Raw genomic sequence first — 26,746 nt, forward strand, 5'->3', positions numbered from 1 at the left:
TGAAAACTTTAGAGAGTGCAGAGGTGATTTACCAGAATGTTGCCTGGATTAGAGAACATGTCTTCTGAAGACAGGTTGAGTGAACTGGGTCTTTTCTCTTTAGAGCAAAGGAGGATGTGATGTGACTTAACAGGGCTGTATAAGATGGTAAGAGGCATAGTAAGAGTGAGACAGCCTGAGAGATTTTCCCGGGGAGGAAATGGCAAATACTAGAGGACTTAGTTTTAAAGTTGTTGGATGAAAGTATGAAGGATGTCAGAGATAAAGGGTGATGTGTGTGTGGAATACACCGCCAGGGGTGGTGGTAGAGGCAGATACATTTGAAATTCAGATGGATGAAAGAAAAATGTTGGGCTACACAAGAGACAAGCAGAGATTGATCTTGGAGTGGGTAAAAAGGCCATCACAACTTTGTGTGTTGAGGGGCAGTACTGTGCTGGATGTTCTGATTAAAACCTGTCTATTTCCAATTCTGCTCTATCTGTCAAGCAAATTTCAATCTATGCCAATATGTAACACCCAACTTTTAAAAAATCTTACTGAATCTTTTATTTGGGGCTTTCAACAGATTTCTGAAAATACAAATATACCATGCCTACTGATTTTTCTCTTTTATTTCTCTTGTTACTTCCTCAAAAAATATCTCCTGTAGGTTTGCCAAACACACTTCTCTTTTAGGATGCAAAGAAATGCAAGCCATACCACAAATTTGCATGTTTTATGAATGAATATTAAAAATAATTTCTTTGGTAGCTGGCTGCCAGCTTTTGTCTGTGTTTCTGTGAAGTTTACCAGAACATATTCCTCCTTGAAAGTTGCTGTATAAACACATTGTTCCTGTTTTCACCTTATCTGCAGTGTAGGCTGGAAAACAAAAGGAAGGAAGATCTGCTAGAATAATGCATTCTTTCCTTAATTTCTTTCAGTAAACTTGTTTCTGACTCTGCCCATGTTATTGCTACAGAAGTGTACAAAATGCTGTAGGAACGCAGCATGTCAGGCAGTTTCTAAGGAAAGGGAATCTTATCTTTTTGCTACTTGTGCTTTTAAGCTTAATGGCAAGAGATTAGGATGCAGTGTGAATCTTTTCATCTATTTCCAAATCTAGCTTTGTGCTCCATTTAATAGGACCATACACGGTGGTAATTTTCCCCACAGAAGCCATGCTAGCTCTTTGAAAAATCTGATCAATTAACTCCATTCTCATGCTTTTTTTTCCTTAAGAGCTTGCAGTTTCACAATTTGTTTAACCTCAATCATAGAATGTCATTGAAGGAAGCTGTTTGGCATATTGACTCGATATAGCACTGTATAGCAATTCCTTTGTCCCCTTGCCATTGCCCACCAAATTATTTTCCCTCAAGGAACATTCCATTTTATTTTGAAAGTTTTGGTTGACCCTTTCAGGCAGCAAGTTGCAATTCATAGTCATAGTCTGACAACAGTGCCCTTTAAGCCATCCAGTCCGTGCTGACCTGTTATTCTGCCTAATTCCCGACCCGCTTCACATCCCTCCCATCTATGTATTTATCCAATGTTGCAATTGGATTCACATTTACTACTCCTGCTGACAGCCCATTCCACACTCTCACCACCCTCTGAGTGAAGAAGTTTCCCACTGGTTCCTCTTAAATATCCCATCTTTCTCCTTTAACCTTCTAGTTGTAGTCCCATCCAGCCTCTGTGGGAAAAGCATGCTTGTATTTGCCCTATCAGTATCCCTTATGTTTTGTTTACCTCTATCAAATCTCCCCTCATTCCTGTGCACTCCAGGGAATAAAGTCCAAACCTATTCCACTTCTCCCTATAACTGGGGTCCTCAAGTCCTAGTAACATCCTTGCAAATTTTCTCTGTACTCTTCCAGTCTTATTTACAACTTTCTTGTAGATAGGTGACCAGAACTGCACATAATACTCCGTTTGGCCTCACCAATGTCTTATACAACTGTAATGTAACATCCTAACTCCTGTACTCAGTACTCTGATTTACGAAAGTCAATGTGCCAAAAGCTCTCGATACGGCCCTCTCTACCCATGACACCACTTTCAAGGAGTTAAGGATTTGTATTCCCAGATAGCAACATAACGTATCATTACCAGAGTCTTATACAACTTCAACATAACTAGTTTCTGCATTTAAAATACTGTTTTTCAGGTTCCCTACAGTATCTCTTGCCCATCACTTCAGATTTGTCACCCCTTGAAGGGAAGTAGCTTTTTTCTAAACTCCTCATGATCTTGAATAATTTTATTAAGTCTTTCCACATTCCTCATTCCAAGAACAGCCCTATTTTCAGTCCAACCTTGTGATTGTAATTTCTCGTCCTGAAATCATTCTAATATATCACTACTGCACTCTTTCGAGCACATTGACACCTTTTCTGCAGCATTCAGAAGTGGACACAGTTCATTTGTGGATTATTATTTAAAAGGGTTCAACATCTCATTGGTGTTAATCATATTTTTTAATCCTGCAGTTAATGGAAAAGTGAAATAGAATCAGAAGCAGGTTTATTGTCACTGACATGTGGAACTTACTGTTTTGTGCAGCAGGACAGTGTAATACATAAAAATCACTAAGTTGCAATAAATAAATAGTGCGGGGGGTAATTATAGGTAGTATTGTTAGACCATTCAGAAATGTGATTTGGGGGGGGGAGAAAGAAGCTGCTCCTAAAACATCGAGTGTGATTTCAAACTCCTGTACCTCCTCTGCTAAAGGTCCATAATGATTTTGCCTTCTTGAACCAGAAATCAATAGGTCAGGCAACATCAGTGAGAACAGAAACAAAGCTAACGTCTCAGGTCAGAGTTCCTTCCTCAGAACTAGGACAGTAGAAATATGTTAAGCTGCAGGGTGGGTGGGAAAGGGATGTTTCTGGTGGAATATTCATGGAGGTATGTTGTCTGAGGAAAGAAATGTGGCTGAAAATGTATGGAGGGAAATAAACAGTCAACATTTAAAGCTGAGACCCTTCATTAGCTGTTATTAGCTTCACTGTGCAAGACAACAGCAATATGCCAGAATTTTAAGAGTGTCAGGGGTCAGAAGTGAGTGGAGTTGCTATTACTAAGGAGAAGATGTTCAGGAAGCTGAAAGGTCTGAAGGTAGACATCACCTGGACCAGATGGTGTACACCTCAGGCTTCTGAAAGAGGTGGCTGAAAAGATTGTGGAGACATTAGTAATGATCTTCCAAGAATTGCTAGATTCTGCAATAGTTCTGGAGGACTGGAAAATTGCAAATGTCTCTCTACTGTTTAAGAAGAGAAGGAGGCAGAAGAAAGATTATAGTCTAGTTAGCCTGATTTCAGTGGTTAGGAAGATGTTGGAGTCCATCATTAAGGATGGGGTTCAAGGTAAAATTTATTATCAAGGTACACAACATGTCACCTCATACAACCCTGACATTCTTTTTCTGTGGGCACTCTTAGCAAATCTATCTATAGAACAGTAACTATAAACTGTAAACATCAGGAACCATAAACTGTAAACAAACTGTAAATGCAGATATAAGTAAATAGCAATAAATAATGAGCATGAAATAACAATGTAACAGAGTCCTTAAATGCTATCCCCTTTTGTTCAAGAACCTGATGGTTGAGGGGTAGTATCTGTTCTTGAACATGGTGGTGTGAGTCCTGAGGTGCCTGCACCTTCTACCTGATTAACAAGAATGATTCTGGGAATGAAAGGATTAACGTATGAGGAGCGTTTAATGGTTCTGAGACTATACTCACTGGAGTTTAGAAGAATGGGGGTATCTCATTGAAACCTATAGAATATTGAAAGGTCCAGATAGAGTACACATGGAGAGGATGTTTTCTATCGTGGGGGAGTCTAGGACTAGAGGGCACAGCTTTAGAATGGAGGGATGTCCATTTAGAACAAAGATGAGCTATTGAGCTAATTTGAGATTTGAGCTATTGTGGTGTACTATCTGAATGGGAATACTGTAGGCATGAGTCAAGTGGACTAAGGAGCAGTTTCAGTCCAGCTCCGTCAATAACTATGACCAACTGATCCTGTCCAGATTCGTGGCCATCCCCTTTCACCTCTAGTCAATCTGTATAAGATAAACAAGGAAACATTCTGAACCATGTGCTATCAGTTAACAAACTATGATGGCGGGTGGGGGGCAGTTTTTTTTTCTTGCAACTTGCACCCTGCTGGATTCTGATGTTTTTAATCCAAGCTTCGTTTGGAAGTCAGAAAGGAGGCAGAAAACTTGTTGCTTCAAAACTGTTTTATTAAGCATTAATAGAACAAAGAAAATAGAAAAATGGACAGTAATAGGAGCAGAGGCTAGTAGCAGGAGTGAGAGTGACTTGTACTCAGCTCTTCATACTCCATAGATAAGAAATATTCTATTCAAATTCAATTGTCAGCCAGTCAGGTAGCCCTAATTCAAGTAATGTAGCATAAAAGAAGCCTCTAGAACTTACCAGAATTGTACAGATCTAACCATTAGTGGATATACTGAAAAACTGTATATACATACTGTGGCCACTAGGAAATATACTAACAGTTACGCATATATAAGTAGTTATAAAAATACAAGCAAGCAATTAACTGTTAAGCTGCGAAGAAAATAATAATTAAACAGACAAATCCAATTACCCTGATCTAGCTATGTTTACCTCTAATGTTTTGTGACATTTTGCACAGGCTTGTTGGGCTGGAGGAGCCTTTTACTCAGCTTTACGTCTAAATAGATAGATAGGTGATTGATTGGTTAGTGAAAAATGCTTCATAAATAGATAGAATGATCCAGAAAGATATTCGGAGAGGAATACAGAGGAAACTTTCCACTCTTAAAAGAACTTCTTTTACAATCACTTGTAAGTAAGACCCAAATTGCATCCTCAGATGTTTATGAAGAATGCCAATTCAAGTAAGTGCAAGTAGACTGGCCGTGAGACCTGCCAAGTGTTTATTTTAAGTTCAGTTTAGAAAAAGATCATCTGGTGATCTATCTAGTCACTTTAAAGGACTTTACTGTGACCACATTACATACATTTTCTTTAATATAAGATTTATTTTGCTCCAGAAATAGTATTTCATTGATTGGGGAGATCCCAGGGCCACAAAAGTAAGTAAATGTATTCTCTTCTTAATATTCACAGCAAACAGTAGCGATAGTGAAGAGATGTCTGCGGGTGAAAATACTGCCAAATCTGTACAGGTGAAGAAGAGTTCTTCAGTGGTAGCACCAGGAATCAATCCTCTGCCAGCTAGCACATCTACCACCAAAGTACTGAGCCCTGGGAAACCTACTCTGAATGGGGAGAAGAATAGTGCACAGGAACAGGACAGCAGGAGCTCAAGATCTTACAAATGGAGTATCCAAATGGGTGAGTTTGTCTCTTTTTGGCTGTGAAGTAACTTCAGTCAATTTTTCTTCCATGCTAAGGTAGAAAGACTCGGTGCAGGTCTTAGATGAGGAAAATGGAGCTTTTAACCATTTGTTGGATCCCAATAATTTTGCAATCTTTGGAAGTCAAGAATGAGGCACAAAATTTTTTCTTACAGCTGTATTATTAAAGTATGAAGAATGAACAAAGTGAGAGCTGAGAGTGCAAAGAAAAAGACAAAGGCAAATCATTTGTGATCCTCTCAGATACAGTGGAGATAACATTTTCAGTGATAACAATTAATCTATAAAATAGCCAGATTTAAGTAGTGCGATACCTGCTACTGGAAACTAACAAGTTTCTAAAGAGATACAGTAATTTCTGCAACATTCACTGAACAATTACATGTCTATAGGTGATTATATTAAAATATAAGCAAGTATTGGAAAGTTAAATTACAAGAAAAATAATTCTACACCTCATTTCAACACCTTCCCTCCCTCCTGAGAATGGTTAGATAGATCTCTAATGACCATAAGACATAGGAAAGGATAGGCCATTTGGCCTATCTAGTCTGCTCTGCCATTCCATCATAGCTGATTTATTGTTCCCCTCAAACCCATTTTCCTGACCTTCTCCCTGTGAACTTTGACACCTTTACTGATCAAAAATCTATTAACCTCTGCTTTAAATGTACCCAATGATTTGTCTCTACGGCCATCTGTCGCAATGACTTCCACAGATTCACCACTTGCTGGCTAAAGAAATTCCTTCTATAAAAATATGTCATTGTAATTTGAGGCTGTCCCCTCTGGTCCTGGACTCTGCCACTATAGGAAACATTCACTCTATCTAGACTTTTCAATATTTGATGGGTTTCAATGAAATTCCCCCCTCCTCAGCCTTCTAAACTCCAGTGAGTACTGGCCCAGAGCCATTAAAGACTGGAGGCCTGTGGCTGACAGTAGTGCACCCAGGGACAACACCCATCCCCTGTAGAAACTGCACAATAGCTGCAATGGTAAGAACATTAATAGAAAACAGAATCCTCCTTATGACATTGACCTATACAACTTAGTAATTATTTCTTTACAAATCTGCAGTGCTATGTATGAAATATTCCTGACGTTTCTCACAGAAATAAGTTCTAAGTTATCAGAATCTGATTTATTTGTCACATGTACATTGAAACGTGCAGTGAAATGTGTCATTTGCATTAACAACCAACACAACTGTGTGCCACGGTAGTGGTTAGTGTGACACTATAACAGCATGGGGCATTCTGGAGTTCGGTATTGAATTCCAGCATCATCTGAAAGGAGTTTGTACGTTCTCCCCATGACCATGTAGGTTTCCTCTGGGTTCTCCAGTTTCCTCCCTCTGTCCAAAGATGTATTGGTTGATAGGTTAATTGGTCTCTGTAAATTGTCCTGTGTTAAATAGGTGTGTTTCTGGGTGGATCAGCAGAGCCTGTACCACACTCAATTTCTAACTAAGATAAAACTGATGATGTACTGGGGGCAGCCCATGAGCGATACACACACATTCTGACACCACCATAGCCTGCCCACAATGCTTGGCAGAACAACATGGAACACAACAAAATAAGTCCCTTTCCTCCCACCCACACTCCCTCCCATTTATTCATTCTTTTACTCTTTCTCTATGTATCCTTCTACCTCTACCTACAGTGGGTTTCACACAATATTTTACAGTGTTAACCAGTTTATGAAATCCATAATTTTACAACTAAATGCTTTTATGTAGATTTACAATTTGAACTCATTTCCCTTTTGTTAACCTCTCCACTTTTGATGTCATGAAATTATCTGTTTCAGAGAAACAGGCAGATATACCACTGTAATGCACTTCACGTATACAATCAGTAGCCACATTAGGTACAGGAGATCAAGGTATGGTCTGCTGTAGTCCCACCACTTCAAGGTTTGACATTTCGTTAGTTCAGAGAGGCTCTTCTGCAAACTACTGTTCTAATTTGTTGTTATTTCAGTTACTGTCACCTTCCTGTCAGCCTGGACTATTCTAGCCATTCTCTGATGACCTTCCTCATTAACAAGGCGTTTTGCTCACAGAACTGCTGCTCAAGGAATGTTTTCTGTTTCTCACACCATTCTCTGTAAGCTGTAGTGACTGTTGTGCATGAAAATCCCAGGAGATCAGTAGATACCCAATCCACCCCGTCTGGCACCAACAATCATTCCACAGTCAAAGTCACTTAGATTATGTTTCTTCCCCATTCGGATGTTAGGTCTGAGCAAAACTGATCCTCTTGACCATGTCTATATGCTTTTATACATTGTGTTCCTGCCAGATGATTGGCTGATCAGATATTTGCATAAACAAGCAGGTGTATCTAATACAGTGGCCACTGAATTTAATTCTTACAGTCTTGTATCTGCTTGAGGCAACCTCAACTCACAATGTGATGCTGATCTCTGCGACTACTAAGCTTTCTTACGCAGGGAATTTATATTTAGCTAGTGTCTTATCTATCCATCTTAACCACCCACCTTAATTCCCAATTTTAATCATCTCCCCATCTACCAAAACTTTAGAGTGAAATTTCTTTCATTCTTGTTTTATAATCCTGCACTTTATCATTTACCTGCACTGCACTTTTGCAGTAGCATTTACACATTATTTTGCATTGTTAGTGTTTTACCTAAGAAGACAAACTGTGCAAATACAAAAATAAAAAACAGATAAATTCTGAAGAGGTGAGTTTTAAAGTGCTCGAAAGTGAGCTGTAGGTTGTGTTCAGGGATCAGCTCAGAGTTGTGAAGTTATCTGCACTTGTTGAGGAGCCTGATGTTTGAAGTCCTGAACCTGGCGATGTGGGACCCATGGCTCCTGTCCCTCCTTCCTGGTGGTAGCAGTGTTGGCCTGGATGATGGACGGTGGGTTCCTGTTTTCTTGTAACAATCCTTCTTGTAGATGTGCTCAATGCTCATCTGGTTCTAGTTAATTATAACAGCCTTTCTCTTTCTGTCTATAATACAATCAGAATTCCCTTGCCTATGGATGTGTTCTCATGAGGTGTATTTCTCTCAACAGGAATGGACACATAACTTGAGAAAAAACGTAGGAACACATCTCACTTATAACATGGGGGAAAATGAGGTTCACATTACAGAAAATTGTGATGCAGGTGATTTTCTAGGAACTCAACCCCTGCCCCCCATAACATGGTGGGGTACATTATACTTCCCAGAATGAATTTCTGTGTCCCCACCTTCTTATTCTGGTATCTTCCCCCTTCCTTTCCAGTCTTGATGTAGGGTCTTGGCCCAAAGCATTGACTGTTTATTAATTTCCATAGATGCTGCCTAATCTCCTGAGTTCCTCCAGCATTTTGTGTGTCTTGTATTCATGAATTTTATTTGCTAATTTGTTCTTACCATCCTGATATGTGTTGTTTATTATTTTAAAATTTCTGCCCTTAGCTGATGTTGAAAATATGAGTGGTGTGGAGCGCATTGCATTTCTTCAAGAGAAGCTACAGGAGATCAGGCGACATTACCTCTCCCTAAAATCAGAGGTCGCCTCCATCGACAGAAGGAGAAAGCGCATGAAAAAGAAGGAGCGTGATAGTAAGTCCAGTCGTGCTGTACTGTTCCACATGCCCTGGAAAGAAATCTTCAAGTCCTAAAAGCACTTTGGGACAACCTTAGCTTAGTTAAGATACTGTACAAACGGTGATGCTTTTGCTAATGGAGTCATAGAAATGAAAGGGGAAGGTTGTACAGCAGCTAGTCTATTTAGCACAATACAGGCCCTTCTCATGATGTTTTGCCAACCTTTTAACTTACTCCAAGATCAATTTAACCCTTTCCTCCCACATTACCCTCCATTTTTCTATCATCCATGTGCATATCTAAGAGTTTCTTAAATGCCTATAATGTGTCTTCCTCTTCCACCCCGCTGGCATGGTCACACACACACACAAACAATTTCTGTGTAAAGAACTTACCTCTGACATCCCCCCCCCCCCCCCCCAACCTTTTCTCCAATCACCTTGAAATAAGGCCCTCTTATACTAGCTATTTCCACCTTTTTCCTGGGAAAAAGTTTCTGCCTGTCCACTTAATCTACCCCTTATCATCTTGTACACCTCTGTCAAGTCACCTTTCATCTTCCTCCTCTCCGAAGTCATAAGACATTTCTTTAAAGCAGGTAGCATCCTAGTAAATACCCTCTGCCCTCTCCAAAGCTTCCACATCTTTCCTATAATGAGATGACCAGAAATTAACACCGTATTCTGAGTATGGTCTAACCAGGGTTTTATAGAGCTAATTACTTCAAGGCTTTTGAACTCAGTCTCCAAATAATTGTTTATAATTATGTTGTTCATGTATACCTTGAGCGAGGAAGCAGGGAATGGGAATGTAAACATTGGGATTGCCACCAGTGAGTGAACTGAGTCTCTGTCCACAACTGAAGCCCACTGCAATAGGTTGTGACCAAGAGTTGGGAGAGTGCAGAGTAGTATTTAGCATAGTGTTGTAACAGTGTCAGCGATGCAGGTTCAATTCCTACCACTGTCTGCAAGGAGTTAGAAACGTTCTCTGTTGTCATGTGGATTTTCTTCCTCATTCCAAAGATGTATGGATACTAGTTAATTGGTCACATGGGTGTATTTGGGCTGCACGGGATTGTTAGAAGGGCCTTTTACCATGCTGTATCTCTAACTAAAAATTAGCTCCAAAAAATGTTTAAGAATTTCTTTTGTTGTCCCTAATCCACAGCAAATGCAACAGTGACGACGGCATCCTCTTCTTCCTCGCCTTCGTCCAGCTCTCTCACAGCTGCCGTCATGTTAACGTTGGCTGACCCCTCTGTATCCAACTCGTCTCAGAATGGGCTGTCGGTAGAATGTAGGTGATGAAAGGACCTCCCGACGCACAGTGCACTTAAACGGCTCCCGGGCTACTTTTATTTTATTTTTTATTATTAATATTTTTTTTAAAAGAGATGCTGGATAGAGGCACAAAGAGAAAAAAATACAAAACATTAAAACAACTCAACTAGCACTGTACGCCACAAGAAAAACTGCTTCTCAGCAAAACTAACAGCACTTAAGTGCACTTTCGTGAAGATGTAGAAGTACAATGGAATGTTCTGTTGGAGCAATAACCATTTGCAATCTGCCTGGGAATCTTGTAACTGTTGATGGATGGGCCGTACCATGATTTCTTTTGTGTGGGTGGGTGTGGGGTTGCAAGAAGGACTTTTGCCTCTGTATGTTCCTCGTTCGAAGATTCTGTGCACGCCGTGCCATTTTAAAGGGCCGACTTTTAACCATTTCTGGCAGTGTTCATGAGACCTCGCCCCCACCACCCCCCCACCCTCACCACACCCTCCGCTCCCGTTGAAGCTGGACCACATGACGATCTCTGGTATTGATTTGATTCACTTCTACTGCACAGGCTTGCTGTTCTTTAAATGAATTTTACCGTCAAAGGTTTTTAAAAATGGAAAATTGCTCGCATTATTTTGTGTAACACAAGCACAGGTAAATCAAAGATTACAGTGGGCAGACAGTGGTGGAACATAGTGCTTTTGGCATCAGCCTTCAATGTATAACCAAAATGCATATGAGATTCCTTCCTGATTACTGCCTTGTGTTTACAGGTTCGGATCTAGGGGAAAGGTTACTGTGAGTTTTCCCTGACCTGTTCAGTTGGAGAGGAAACCTATTTTGTCATTTTTATATAAAGTCATTGATATTTTTTCTTTAATTTTGATACAGAGCATTTCGTCAAAAAATGAAAGAAAATAGCTAACAAAAACTGTAAAAAAAAATCTTTAAAAGAACTGTGTATAATGAACAATGTACTTGCCAGCCTAAGAGATATATTTATTCTAGGGAAATGATGACAAGTTATATTTTTGTGTTTTTTTTTCCTTGTAAATGAAAAGGGGATTTTTTTTCTCTGGACTCATGAAATACTTGGTTTCTACTGTTTATTTTACCATTGGCGAAGAAGACCACAACCTGTCTTCGTCTCTGCCTGGGCTGTGTAGCAAGCTGCCTATCCATTCGCTGTGTGATCTGCTGAGATTATTGAGGTAGCGTCAAAGGATTTGACATTGAGATACACAGTTCACAGCCGTGCCCTGGAATAAACAAAAAACTACCCTCTGCCTGGATTTTGTTGTATGTAACAATAAGTCTTGTCTTTGTCCAACACATGTACTTATCAGTGATTCTTTACTTTTTATAATGCCTTTTGTATATTTAGAACACCCCTACCTACCATCCACCCTGCCCCCACCTACCCCCTTGGAGTTGTATTTAAAGAGCAGTGCTGTTAAAGCACTGCACGTCTCTGTACAGACTGTTCACTGTTTTTATGATAACTTTGGTGTACCTTGATTCAAAATTAGCATGTTGCTTTTTATCTTTTTTTAAAAAGGTATCAAAAAAGTGTGAGGGGGTGTGTGTCTTTTTGGCAAGACCTGCAAGATGGTTTTACGTTCGTAGGTGTTGGGTTTTTCTTCCCTCTCAATTAACACAGGATCTTTGTAGGAAAAGCCTATTTGTTTGGTCTGTGTAGCTTGTGCTCTTAAAAGAATTTTCTTGACAATGGTTTCAGAATATTTTGACCATGTACATGACTGTAGGACCTTTGTTTGACAGCTCAATGTACTTTAAAAAGAACTTATTAAAAGTTATATAATATTTATTAGATTCCAAAAAGGTTGGAAATTATGTAATTTATTGTAAAAAAAAATGTAAGCAAATTGAAAGGCTTCCATTTGAAATAAAATGCCATAGTTTGTGAAAGTTTTCTTTCTAGCACACCAAAATGGAGTTTTTAATTTACTATGTGTTGATTTATTGGCTGTGCGTGACAGTTCAATTTATGCAGTTCTTTAAGTGAGCTGCAAGAACAAGCCTGTGCGGGACACTTTTCAAAGTTAGTTAGAGCTTTGCTGTCATTGCTGAGAACAACAAAATTGCAGTGTTACTCCATTCAGTCCACAACAGCATACTGACAATTCAATCACTAAAAACACAATGACTAAATTTAAAATAACATCTGAGTTATTTAGAGTGTCATCTAAGTTACAACTAACTTAAAAATAAACAACTCTAAATGGGGCATTGTTCAGTTGCACCACGTCCGTTTCTCAAAGTGGAAAAGACCATAAGACCTAGGACCAGAATTAGGCCGTTTGGCCTATAGTCTTCTTCACTATTCAATCATGCAGATTCATTATTTCTCTCAACTCTGTTTTTCTGCCTTACCGTAACCTTTGTTGCTCTTGCTAATCAAGAACCAATCAATCTCTGCTTCAAAACTTTGCCTCCACGGCCGTCAGTGGCAATGCATTCTATGGATTCCTCTCTCTCTCTCTGGATAAAGAAATTCTTCCTCATTACTGGTCTAAAGGGACATACTTCTATTCTGAGGCTGTGTCCTTTGGCCCTAGACTCCCTGCCTCCCCCAGAAAAGATCCCCTCTATGTTCACTCTATCTTGGGCCCTTCCAATATTTGATAGATTTCATTCTTCTGAACTCCAGTGAGTAAAGGCCCAAAGCCAACAAATGCTCCTTGTACGTTAACCCTTTCATTCTTGGGATAATTCTCATGAACCTTCTCTAGACTGTCTCCAATGCTAGCACATCTTCCTTAGATAAGGAGCCCAAAACTGCTCACTGTATTCCAAGTGCTGTCTTACCAATACCAATACCTCGTTTTATATTGTGAAATTAATGTTCATCTGATGTGAATTTTGATGAGCCATGTGTTGTCCCAGCTAAACATTGATAAGCCTGAGGCCATCATCTCTAGTTCTGACAAAACTTCATTCCTGATTTAGCCTCAGTGTTTACAACCATATCACAAATGGGTGCTGTCAGGATTTCCAAACCTATACCCTCTTCCACCAGCATCGCCCACTTTTTTCCTTGAATAGCTTCTTCCCCTACCTCTGATTCAACAACTCAGTTTCTGCTGTGGCTGGTCTTGCTTCTTCAAATTCATAGTTCACAATAAATACAACATTCTCTTCAGCAGGGACTTAACCAAAATTCAATATACTGGAAATGTATATTGAAACATATGGAATGTTTAAAAGGCTTGACAAAACTGAAGTAGTGTTACTAGACTGTCAATAATAAGGGCTCAGTCTCGAAAGAATGTATGGGTCACTGAGGGTAGAGATGAAATTTCTTCACGAGAGGTTCCACCTCTGAGAAAAGTGGGATTTCCTGGTGGCCAACAATTTAAATTCCTGTCCTCAATCCCATTCTGCCATGTCAAGTCCATTGCCTCCTCTTCTGCCACAATGAGGGCACTCTTCTGATTGGAGGAACACCACCTCATATTCATTTTGGGTAACCTCCAACTTGATGGCATACATATTGATATCTCCAGTTTTTGGTCATTTCCTCCCTCCCCTCCTCCCTTCTATTCATCATTCTGGTTTCCTCTCATTCCTTCTCTTCTCACACGCCGAACACCCTCGCCTAGTGCCCCTTCTTTCTTTTCTCCCATCGTCCACTAACCTCTCCTATCGGATTCCTTCTCCAGCCCTTTTGCACCTATCACCTCCCAGCTTCTTTCTTCTAACCCCCACCCCGGCATCTCCTATCACCTTCTAGCTTGTCTTTTTTCCAGTCCTGATGAAGAGTCTCTGCCCGAAATGTCTTGTCGGCCGTTTATTCATTTCTGCAGACGCTGCCTGACCTGCTATACAGAACTCGGTATACAAGTCCAAGGTGGCTGCGAATATTAATGAAAGGGCTTGCAATCTTTTAAGATATAAGAAATGGTGGACGATGGGGATTAGTGCAGGGAAATTTTGCTGAGGTAGGACATAAGCCGCAAACTTATTCATGTTAGGCCAGGGGGCTCTGTTGTTTATTGCGGTGTTGAATTGCAGATTCCGCAGCGCCGGATGGCTGCAGACGCACTTCGGGGAGGAGATGATGGTACGGACCCAGTTTAGCCGGCAGAAATGGGAGCAGTGTGTAAGGGTCCCCTAACTGCTGGTCCAACCAACCTCCCCCTGGCCCGCAGGTCGGAGAGGTTTTCCCGGATTCTGTGTCCTGGGACGAGCAGTAAAGGAGAACGGGCAGCTGGCCAAGCCGGAACGGAACTCCTCCGGGCCGTTACCGGAACGGGTCGGGGGAAGGACCGGAACGGGTCCGGGCGCGTGTTTCCTGTTTTTGCCGGGGTAATGGCAAAGAAACGGAGTGATGGGGGGTGAGTTGAAGCGGGGAAATGAAGAGAGGTGGGGATGAGAGAGGGGTGTGGATGGGTGGAGGAAGTAAAGGTGTTAGCGGGAGGGGGTAGTCAGAAAGGAGGAATGGTGCGTGTGGGGGAGGAGGTGACTTGGGGGAACGTTTATTGAGTGGGTCAGTAGAGAGGAGAGGTAACGGATGGTAGGGATGAGGACATAGGCCAGTGGCTTAATGGATGCGGTGGGAGGTAGTAGATGAGGGAGATGCAGTGGGCTGGTAGGGTTATGGTAGGTGAACTGATCGGGAACTGGGTACTGAACAGGAAGGTGGGGGAAAAAATCAATGTTCCGTGTTTCCTGGTAGTGTTTGTTAAACTGCATTTCCAACACTACACATTTTGCATCTTTTACTGTCTTACTTTTCTGTCTTCCGTTCTGTGGCTTCTTTAACTTTCTGTGATGCCATCCACAACCTGCCCGTCGATGCTGAGGTGAGAGAGTGGGATCCCAGAAGTAGGGAGCCAGAGCAGGAAAGTGACCAGGGTTAGGATAGAGGGAGGGTGCAGCATAGGGAAGTGGGGGTCGTAGCCAGAAGGTGGTGTAACTACAGAATTCATTACCACAGATTGCTGTGACCAAGTCATTGGGTATATTTAAAAAAGGGTTTGATAGGCTCTTGATTAATAAGGGTGTTCAAAGGTTATGTGGGAAAGTGGGGTTGAGAGGGAAAATAAATCAGCCATGATTGAATGGCTGAGCAGACTTGATGGGCGGATTGGTCTAATTCTCTTCCCATGTCTTATGGTTCTGTGGATCAAGTACTTGTGACTGAGCTCTCTGGATGGTTGGGAATGGAATGAAAGGTCTAATTGAACATTAGAGTGAGGGTAGCTGGCAAGAGTGAGGCAGGAGACTGCAGGTGTTGGAATCTGAAGCAACAAACATCTGCTAGGGGAGCTCAGAGGGTGAAGCAGCATCTGTGGGTGGAAAGGAGTTGTGAGTGTTTCAGGTTGAAGTCCCGTTTTAGGTTTTCCTTCCAGATTTTCCTGTAATAGTCCCCTTATGTTCAGTAGACTTCCAATCAGTCTACTTATACAGTTGCAAGAAAAAGTTTGTAACACTTTGCAATTTCCTGGTTTTCTGTGTTTACTCAAAATGCAGTCTGATCTTTGTCTAAATCATAATAATAGACAAACACGATCTATCTCATGTCTTTTAGAACACATTGTTTGATCATTCATAGTCCTGCTGGAAAAAGTATGCAAACCCTTGTATTTAATAACTAATAGAACCTCCTTTAGCAGCAGTAACCTCTATGAAATGTTTCCTGTAGCTGCTGATCAGACTTTCACAATGGTGAAGAGGAATTTTAGACCATTCCTCCTTACAAAACTTTCAGTTCATTAATATTCCTGGGATATCTTGCATGAACAGCCTTCTTCAGGTTATGCCACAGCATCTCAATTGGGTTAAGATCTGGACTCAGACTTGGCCATTACAAAACACAAAGTTTCTTCTTTTTAAACCATTCTGTTGTCTATTTACTCTTGTATTTCAGATCATTGTCTTGTTGCATCACCCAACTTCTGTTAAGCTTCAGACCTCTACCCTGACGTTCTCCTTAAAATGTCTTGATACAATTTTGAACTCATTATTACCTCAACAATTGTAAGGCCCCAGACCATGCTGCTCCTTCCACTATGTTCCACGGTTGGGATGAGGTTTTGGTGTTAGCGTGTAGCACGCTTTTTCCTCCAAACATAGCAATGAGCATTTCAGCCAAAAGATTCAACTTTTGTTTCATCTGTCCACAGAACATTGTCCCAGAGGTGTTGTAGAACATCCAGGTGGTCTTTTGCAAACTCGAGATGTGCAGCAATGTTTTTTTGGAGAGCAGTGGTTTCCTCTGGCATCCTTCCATGAACACCATTCTTGTTCAGTGTTTTTCTTATAGTGGGCACATAAACAAAGACTTTAGCATGATATAGAGATTTCCGCAGGTCTTTTTGCTGTTACTCTTGGGTTCTTTTTAGCCTGCTTCGGCATTGTACGTTGGTGTGATCTTTGGCAAGACAGCCACTTCTAGGGAGAGTAGCAACACTACTGAATTTCTTCCATTTGTAGACAATTTCTGATGAACACTCAGGTCTTTAGAAATGCTTTTATTTCCTTTTCCAGTTTTATGTATCTCTACAATTCTTTTAAGGTCCTCTGAAAATTGTTCTGTTCAAGACATGGTGCACATAAAAAAATCTTTCTTGAGGCTCTGTCAATAACCTGACTTTGTGTGTGTGTGTGTGTTTTTATAGGGTAGGGCACCTCTAAACTTGTACCTCCAATCTCAACTCATTGATTGGCTCACTTGACTCCATAGAAGGCGTTACCCCAGAGGTCCACATACCTTTTTGTGTCTAGACTGTGATTGTTTAAATGATGTACTCAGCATTGACAAAAAGAAATACAATTGTTTGCAAACATGAGGAAATCTGCAGATGCTGGAAATTCAAGCAACACACACCAAATGCTGGTGGAACACAGCAGGGCAGGCAGCATCTATAGGGAGGAGCACTGTCGACGTTTCGGGCCGAGATGTCATCAGGACTAACTGAAAGGAAAAATAGTAAGACACCAGCATTTGGTGTGTGTTGCTACAATTGTTTGTGTGTTATTAGTTGAGGCAGATTGTGTTTGTCCATTATTGCTGAAGGACAGACCAGATTTTATGAATAATTAATGCAGAAAGCCAGGTAATTGCAAAGAGTTCACAAACATTTTCTTGTAACTATATATATGGCCACACTCAAGTCATTTGTACATGCTTTGATAGTGAAATCTATTAATTTTTATGTTGCATCATGTACTGCATGGTAGTGTAGCAGTCAGTATAATTCTTTACAGCAACAGCAACTTAGGTTTAATTCTCACCGCTGTCTGTAAGGAGTTTGTACATTCTCCCTGTGACCACATAGGTCTACTCAGGTGCTCTGGTTATCTCCCATAGTCCAAAGACACACGGGTTAGTAGGTAAATTGGTTGCATGGGTGTAGTTGGGCCAGAAGGACCTGTATCTCTAAATAACCAAATAAATTTTGCCAATCAATTTGTTCCTTCACCTTCTATTTTTCTTCATTTCCAGATATATAAAGATCTTGAACTGCACATATATACATCCCTGAAAATAATAAGGAGATGATAGTACTTGTATATTCCCTTGCTTGTGTTTGTTACAGCTTTGAGACAGAGAGGTTTAATGTAGTGGTACAGCACATTTTAAATCAAAAATAAAAACAAACAAATCACAAATGAGGGGCTCTGTGTGCAGTCAAAGGAAGCTGCAAGCAAAGTTGTTTGTCTGGATGGTAATTAATTAATTGTCAATTATCAAAGTTGAATTGGCAAGATTTATTTATTTATTTATTTAGAGATACAGCATGGAACTGACCCTTGCAGCTCAATGAGCCACACCACCCTATTTAACACTTGCTTAATCACAGGACAGTTTACATGATCAATTAACCTACTAATCAGTACACCTTTGGACTGAGAGGAAACTGCAGTGCCCAGAGGAAACCCATGTGTTGACGCGGAGGAGTGTACAAACTCCTTGCAGTGCTTACGGTGCCGGAATTGGTCCCTTACCTCTGACATCCCAAACTGTATTGGTGATTGGTCAGTGTGGACTGGCATTGACAAGTTTATAGGAGCAAAATACGATGGAACTAGTTAGAGGCTGTGCTGAGATCAAAGAAAGAAGTGGGAGAGGGGTAAAGAGCCTGTGGAGGGAGAGCTGAACAAACTGCACAGTGTGCAGAATAGCCTTTTGCCATGGGGTGTGGTGTTTTAATTGTATCCGTTTTATTTCACCTGATTCTATTTCCTTTTCCTGTGCAGTATCAAAACAACCAGCAGCAAGGAGAGCTATGCAGTGGGTCAGGTGGCTGACAGTCTGTCCCATAAGGAGACGCCTAAGGCCAAAACAACACCGCTGATGACTCTCTTCTCCACGCCCTCAATTCCCTCTAGCCAGTTGTTATTTAGTCCTGTCCTGGAGCGTAAGGTAAGCTCTGAATCCCTGCAGTACGTGGTTATAATTTCAAAGTTAAAAGTAAATTAATCCATAATAGAATAATAACCGTAACAAAATCAATTAGAAAAACATACCAACTGGGCATTAAACTAGTAAGCAAAAGACAACAAACTGCAAATACTAACAGGAAGAAATAATAATAAATAATTAAGCAATAAGTAACAAGAACATGAGATGGAAAGTCCTTGAAAGTGAGTCCATAGGTTGTGGGAACATTTCAATGAAGGCACAAGTGAATTTGAGTGAAATTATCCAGTTGGTTCAAGAGCCTAATGGATATGGGGTAGTAACTGTTCCTGAACCTGGTGGTGTGAGTCCCGAGGCTCTTGTACCTTCTTCCTGATGGCAGCAGTGAGATGAGAGCATGACCTAGGTTGTGGGGGACCTGATGATGGATGCTGCTTTCTTGTGACAAAACTTAGTGTAGATGTGCTCAGTGGCTTTACTTGTGATGGACTGGACTGTATCCACTACTTTTTGTATTCTATTATTCAAGGGCATTGGTGCTTCTGTACTGGGCTGTGATGAAACCAGTCCATATATACTCAACCACACACCTATAGAAGTTTGTCAAAAGTTTTCAATGTCATGCCGAATCTCTACAAACTCCTAAGGAAGTAGAAGCAATACAGTCTGTTCTTTGTAATTCAATTTGCCTGCTGGCCTAGGACAGGTCCTCCGAAACTATAACACCGAGGAATTTAAAGTTACTGACACTCTCCACCTGATCCTCCAGTGAGGACTGGCTCACTGGGATCTGCAAGTGAGGAAATCCAGGAAATCCAATTGCACAAGGAGATATTGAAGGTCTTGAAGCTTATTGATTAGTTTTGAGGGGATGATAGTATTGAATGCCAAACGATAGTCTGTAAAAAGCATCCTGATGTTTGCAGCTTTGCTGTCCAAATGTTATAGGGTTGAGTGAACAGCCAATGAAATGGCATCTGTTGCATACCTGTTGCGCTGGTAGGCAAATTGGAGCAGATCCAAGTCACTTCTCAGGCAGGAGTTGATTTGTTTCATCAACAACCTCTCAAAGCACTTCATCACACTGGATGTAAGTGCTACTGGATGAGGTCATTGAGGCAGGTTACCTCATTCTTCTTAGGCACCAGTATAAGTGAAGTCTGCTCAAAGCAGGCGAGTACCTCAGATTGCTGAAGCAAAAAGTTAAAGAACTCAGTGAACACACCAGCCAGTTGATCAGCACAGGTCCTCAGTACTTGGCCAGGTAACCCCAAATGGGCCAGATGCATTCCATGGGTTCACCCTCCCAAAGGCCTCAGAGACTGAAATCTCAGCTTCATCAGGGCTGTGGCAGTTTGTTATAGTCCCTCTGTGTTTTGATGGTCATAGAACTCATCTGGAAGCGAAGCAGACTTGGATCTGTTCCAATTTTCCACTGGCACAAGAGGTCCACAGCAGAAGCCCTATTGTTGCCAATGTCACTTGATTTAACTTTGAGATGTGATTGTATTCAAACTCTGCCACAACTGGCGAGCACCCTCCTTTGATTCAGGGTTAGTTGGAATGATGGTAATTGGACAGGGTTTTTTTCCAAACAAGCCTGGTTGAATTCTCTGTGATTTGAAATGCATCGGGATGAACTGTTTCTTGTGTGGAGATGGCATTGTGCAGTATTTCAAGCACTTGACTATTGTCGGCTGCTGGTGGTATATAAAATGGTCAGGATTATGGAGGAGAACTCCCTAGGTAAATAGAATGGACAGCATTTGACCATTAGGTATTCAAAGTCAGGTGAACACAAGTTTGATAAAAAACAGCCTCATCAGGACACAATCCAAAATTTATCATGAAATGCATACCTCCTACTTTAGCCTTTTCTGAATCAGCAGTTCAGTGTATCCTGTGAATCAAGAAGCCTTTGGGTTCTATCGCTGTATCTGGCGTGCTGGGAGTAAGCCATATCTTGGTTACACATAGAACACAACAATCTCTCATTTCCCTTTGATACAGCAATCTTCAATTTTGTTCTCCAATGACTGCACATTTGCTAACAAGGTAATCTCTGGATTGTTGCCTGTGCCACACGCCAGTGGGGTTAAGAATAGGATGATTTGGCAGTTGAATGCGTGGCTAAGGAAGTGGTGCAGGGGTTCAGATTTCTAGATCCTTCTGGGAAAGGTACAACTTGTACAAAAGGGACCGGTTAAGAGCCTTGCATGGTACTACAGGAAAGATAGTAGCATGGATAGAACATTGACTGATTGGCAGGAGGCAGAGAGTGGTAATAAAGGGAGCCTTTTCTGGTTGGCTGCCAGTGATTAGTGGTGTTCCACAGGGAGCGGTGTTTAGGCTGCTTCTTTTAATGTTAAATCTCAATGATTTGGAGGACAGAATTGATGGCTTCATGGCCAGGTTTGTGGACAATACAAAGATAAGTGGTGGGGCAGTTAGTGTTGAAAGCAGAGAGGCTACAGAAGGACGTAGACAGAATGGACAAAGAAGTGACAGATGGAATGCAGTGTCAGGAAGTGTATGGTCATGCACCTTGGCAAAAGGAATAAAAGTGTAGACTATTTTCTAAATGGAGAGAAAATACAAAAATTTGAGGTGCAAAGAGATCTGGGAGTCCTCATGCAGGATTCCCTAAAGGTTAATTTGCAGGTAAGTCAGTGGTGAGAAAGGCAACTGCAATGTTGTCATGCATTTTCATAGGACTACAATATAAAAGCAAGGATGTAATGTTGAGGCTTTTTAAGGCACTGGTGAGGCCTCACTTGGAGTTTGTGTGCAGTTTTGGGCCCCTTATCTCAGAAAGGATGTGCTGACATTGGAGAGGGTTTAAAGGAGTTTCAAAACTTTCAGGATTGAATGGCTTTTGTTACAAACCCCGTAACTGGGTCACTTACCAGCAAGATAGAGAGGTCCATTGAAGTCTGATGGTACTATTTTAACAGTACTTATTGATAAAAATACACAAAATAATATCAATGCAAACATACAGATAATATACGTCGTCAATACTAAATCTAAACGTGCGGGTATAATAATAATAATAAGAAAGCTCTATCGTTGTCTAGGGGGTAATGTATTGTCTGATGGAAATATAAAAGTCACTGTTAGTTTGTTCAAGCTGCAGCGTTTTGGTTTGAGAGAAAGACGGGTTAAAACTAGCCCAGTCCTTTTATGATGTCAATCCTTCGAGAGTTGTTGGGAGTTGGTTTCCCCGTTGTTAGCTAAAAGCCGTTCTTCCGTGGTAAAAGCCACTAGTTCCAGGGCAAATGGAACCGAACACACGTGGCCTCCTCCCATCGGCTGCCGCTATTATGGGATCGCTAGCGTTTCTTCTGGTGCGTCTGAGGGGCTGTTCCCACGGACCCTCTTTTATCCTGACCCACAGGGTCTCAGATGTCAATCAGGTTGGGGTGATGCAATCCCTCTGTCAACCAGCCCACTTTGCCTGAGGGCTTCCACGTAGCACAGTATTGTAATACACAAGTCCGTCTCCAAGAGACAATGGCCGTTTCCCGTAGCTTTATATCGCCGGAGGGGTCAAGACATTCCGCATGTGTGTCTCTCATTTCCTGGGTCTCCTGACCCAAATCAATAGCGATCCTGCGATTCTCACAAAGGAGAGGGCTACCCCACACCCTTCGGCCCCTCAGAGCTGTAGTACATTCATAACACTTTTCATTTGAGAAGTGTTTGATGGCAATGGGCCTGTACTCACTGGAACTCAGAAGAATGAGGGGGAATCTCATTGAAACCTATTGAATGTTGAAAGGCCTTGAACGAGTGGATGTGGGGAGGATATTTCTTATGATGGGGTAGGCTAAGACCAGAAGAGACACCTCAGAATATAGGGATGTCCATTTAGAAAGCAAATGAGGACTTTCTTCAGCCAGAGAGTGGTGAATCTATAGAATTTGTTGCCACAGGCAGCTGTGGAGGCCAAGTCATTTGGGGGGGGGGGTGTGTGTGTGTGTATAATTAGACACACACACGCACACACACTGGTTGATAGCTTCTTGATTCATCAGGGCATGGAGAAATACTGGGAGAAGGCAGGAGAATGAGGCTAAGAGGGAAAATGGATCAGCCATGATGAAGTGGCAGAGCAGACTCCTTGGGCCAAGTGACCTAATTCTGCTCCTCTATCTTAAGATGCTGGGGGGGAGGGGTGGGGGGTGCTCTCATTCCTCTGTGTTTCAGCCTGGCTTGGAGTCTCTCACTCCTGCCATGACATTTAACCTTCACCTGCTTAAAGGTGCTGGACCTAGACCTATTTGCTTGAGAGGTAAGTCACCAAATCCTTCAGAAATTGGTGAAATCTGTAGTTGATTTATGTCCATTTAAACGTACATTGCTTAAAGGGTAATTGCATGCTGCAGATTGCTGTGAAATTTATTCATAGTTATGATTTCAATTTCAGTTCTGCCTTTCCAGATCCAATCAACTACCGGAATCTTGCTTTCCCATGTAGATTTGCTCTCAGACTGGCAACAGAAGCATATCTGTCATACTGTTACGTATACACAGCAAAAATGTCAACAGGGTAGTAGGATTAAACTTGGCCAACAGAGTAGCAGGAGTATACTTGGCTCCACGTAGTGTAGTGATTAGTGTGCTGCTATTACAGCTCAGGGAGGCCAATTCCAGCACTGTTCTGTAAGGAGTCTCTGTGTCTTCCCCGTGGAACGTTTAAACTTTCCCTGGGTGCTTCAGTTTCCTCCCACAGTCCAGAGACGTACCAGTATGGGGAGGTTAATTGGTCATTGTAAATTGTCCCGTGATTAGGTTGGGGTAAAATCGGGGTTGCTTGGGCGGCGTGGTTCAAAGGGCTGGAACGGCGTACCCAGCACTTTATCACTATAAGTAAATAAATCTTTTTACTGAGTCGTGTTAGTGCTGGACCACACTGGGCAACTTACAGTGTGGGAGCGATGAACCAGGCCCGCTGAGATGAAGACATTCGCACCTGAATGCCCGCGCCATAAAAGACTGCCGCCTGCTTGTGGGAAGTTCAGTCAGTTCACTGTGCTATCAAACAGCTGCATGCACGCTGTCCATATTCTCACAGTCAATTTCAGGTTATTGCCATCTGATATGACCAAATGAAGCAACGTTCGTCTGGACCATGGTGGACCCACAAAGCATTATCACACAGCACATAAAACAAAGCATTGCCGTAAATAAAATATAATTCAAAAATGCATGTAGTGCGCAGCACAGGTATACAATAAGCAGTTGGCTGTCCTAATGACGAGACCTCGGTGGTGGCAGGGTATTCATTAGACTCACAGCCCGAGGGAAGAAGCTGTTACCCAGTCTGGCAGTCCTAGTCCTGATGCTATTGTATTTCCTTCCTGACTGTAGTGGGTCAGAGAGATTGGGGTGGGTGATAGGGATCCTCAACAATACTTTGGGCCTTTTGTCTGCAAGGCTCCAGGTAAATATCATAAATGAAGGGGAGAGAGAACCCCATGATCCTTTTGACAGTTTTTGCTATGCTCAGTAGGGTCTTGCAGTTCAATGCCTTGCAGCTTCTGTACCACACAATGTTCAGCCAGACAGAACACTCTCAATGGTGTCCTGTAGAAAGTTGTTAGAATGGGGATGGGGAGCTTCCATCAGATTGTGTCGATCTGGTACATGCCTCCCCTCCCCATAGAGGAAGGGAATAAATGAGATAAACTGAGAACAACGATGACATGGCCTGCTTGATACCAGTCAACTGACCGGTGCCCCCTATTGGACCACCACAGGGAAAAACACGCACCCAAACGCCCGCACCAAAACAGGGTGCCACCTGCGTGTAGGAGGCCCGATCAATCTGATAATAGTCCGGGTACAGTATAATCTGCTGCCAATGTCACTGGCAAATAAACCAAAGGAATGGGTGAAAATGATCAGATTTCAGATTTATTTATTGCAGATACATCAAAACATACAGTGAAGTGTGTCATTCGCGTTAACAACCAACACACCCAAGGGTGTAATCTGGACCTCCGGTCAACCTTCGGGCCACAATCAGGATCTCCGATTGGGCTTTGATATTTGGAATTGACCCAGGGCATGCAGATAATGGCGAATGAGGAATTCTTTATTTGTCATGTGTACACTGAAATTTCAAACTATACATGGAAATGAGTCGTTCGTTTGCATCAAATCAAATCAGCAAGGATGCTGCCTGGCCTGCTGAGTTCCTCCAGCATTTTGTGTGAGCAGTGAGGATCGTGCTGGGGCAGCCCACAGGTGTCACTGCATTTCCAGCGCCAACATAGCGTGCTCACAGCTCACTTATCCTTACTGAAAGTTTTGGAATGTGTGGGGGTGGGGGGAACCAGAGCACACAGAGGTCCTGACAGGCAGTGGCAGAATTGAACCCAGGTCGCTGGCACTATAATCGCTAGCATGCCACCCAAACAGATCAAGTAATGCCAGGACCCTTAATAGTACAGTATTGAAATACAGAGGGACCTTTATAGCCCCCTGAAGGTAGTCACATGTCATCAGCTGTTAAAGGAGGCATAGGACATGCTTACCATTATTAGTCAAGACATTCAGTTGTGTTTTATTTCTAGAAAATCTTGTCAGTCTGCATCTGGTGTATTACACTGAATTCTGGTTGCCCATTTTTAGAAGGATGCTGAGGCTTTAGAGTTATTTTCTCTGGATCAGCAAAGGTTGAGGAGAAACCTAACAAGTTTATAAAATTATAAGAGGAAATAGACAGCTGGAATGTTTTTCCCGAGTTCAAAATGTCTAATACTAGAGGGCATACATTTAAGGAGAGAGAGGGAAAGATCAAAGGAGATATAGAACAAAGAACAATACAGCACAGTACAGGCCATTCGGCTCACAAAGTTGTGCCGACCCTTAAACCCTGCCTCCCATATAACCCTCCACCTTAAATTCCTCCATATACCTTTCTAGTAGTCTCTTAAATTTCACTAGTCTATCTGCCTCCACCACTGACTCAGGCAGTGCATTCCACACACCAACCACTCTCTGAGTGAAAAATCTTCCTCTAATATTCCCCTTGAACTTCCCTCCCCTTAACTTAAAGCCATGTCCTCTTGTATTGAGCAGTGGTGCCCTGGGGAAGAGGCGCTGGCTGGCTATCAATTCCTCTTAATATCTTGTATACCTCTATCATGTCTCCCCTCATCCTCCTTCTCTGCAGAGAGTAAAGCCCTAGCTCCCTTAATCTCTGATCATAATGCAAACTCTCTAAACCAGACAGCATCCTGATAAATCTCCTCTGTACCCTTTCCAATGCTTCCACATCCTTCCTATAGTGAGGCGACCAGAACTGGACACAGTCCTCTAAGTGTGGCCTAACCAGAGTTTTATAGGTCTGCATCATTACCCCTCAACTTATGAAAGCTAACACTTCATAAGCTTGCTTAACTACCCTATCAACCTGTGAGGCAACTTTTTGTATGTAGGCAAGTGGGCAAGTTTTTTTTGTAGAGTGGTGGGTGCCTGAAATGGTGATGAAGGTAGACACAACAGAGGTGTTAGGCACATGAATATGCAGACAATGGAGGGATATGGACCATGTGCAGACCAAAAGGATTAAGTGTCATTAGTTTAATTGTTTCAGTACGATGCTGTGGGCCAAACGGGCTCTTCCTGTGCTATTATGTGTGAGTTCAGAAATCACTGTCAAAATTTGAGAATTTGAAAGGGGTTCCTTGGTGATCAGTACAGTCTAGATGGGCCAAAAGGCCTGTTTCCATGCCATATGACAGTTTAGTCTAGCAAATAAAATGCTGATTTTAGTTATATCACCATGGAGTGATATTGTGGCGAAATATCAGTGGATTTGTGAGCTACTCAGATGCATCAATGTTTGCTTGTCCACTAAAGACAGGAGAAAGCAAACTCAAAATTTAATGATGAGTTAATTCTAAATGTGGTTCAGAATCTTGGGCAAGTTGTATGTTAGAGTACAGGCCACGTGCCAAAATTGTAACTTATTAGGTAATTGACTGCTGTAAATTACCTCTAGTGTAGGGAGCTGGTTGGAGAGTGCAGGTGAAAGAGAATAGCTCATTGTGAACTAAGCTGATGAATGGGATTATTCTAAGTGTCAATAAAAATGGTATGGTCAAATAGTCT

The 26,746-nt window shown here is 41.8% G+C and overlaps 2 protein-coding genes across 7 annotated transcripts in view; both read left to right on the top strand.

Moving 5' to 3' along the window:
- The window catches only part of arid4b (AT-rich interaction domain 4B), a 141,428-nt gene extending 129,249 nt beyond the window's left edge, over positions 1-12,179 (top strand). For 4 of the 6 annotated variants that reach the window (XM_059982175.1, XM_059982173.1, XM_059982172.1 and 1 more), the window contains 3 exons: positions 5,127-5,354; positions 8,819-8,965; positions 10,121-12,179. In XM_059982175.1, the coding sequence (XP_059838158.1) occupies positions 5,127-5,354; positions 8,819-8,965; positions 10,121-10,257 (512 nt within the window). In that variant the 3' untranslated portion in view covers positions 10,258-12,179. Of the gene's footprint in view, positions 1-5,126; positions 5,355-8,429; positions 8,966-10,120 lie in introns of those variants that run through there. The other 2 variants (XR_009514366.1, XM_059982176.1) reach the window with 2 other exon arrangements.
- A 2,144-nt stretch (positions 12,180-14,323) lies between these two features.
- rbm34 (RNA binding motif protein 34) overlaps positions 14,324-26,746 on the top strand; it is a 36,677-nt gene continuing 24,254 nt past the window's right edge. Inside the window, exons 1-2 of the mRNA XM_059982177.1 lie at positions 14,324-14,591; positions 18,460-18,625. Of these exons, the coding sequence (XP_059838160.1) occupies positions 14,344-14,591; positions 18,460-18,625 (414 nt within the window). The 5' untranslated portion in view covers positions 14,324-14,343. The remainder of the gene's footprint in view (positions 14,592-18,459; positions 18,626-26,746) is intronic.

This window comes from Hypanus sabinus, chromosome 10 (genome assembly GCF_030144855.1).
Source record: "Hypanus sabinus isolate sHypSab1 chromosome 10, sHypSab1.hap1, whole genome shotgun sequence".
Classification (NCBI taxonomy): Eukaryota; Metazoa; Chordata; class Chondrichthyes; order Myliobatiformes; family Dasyatidae; genus Hypanus; species Hypanus sabinus.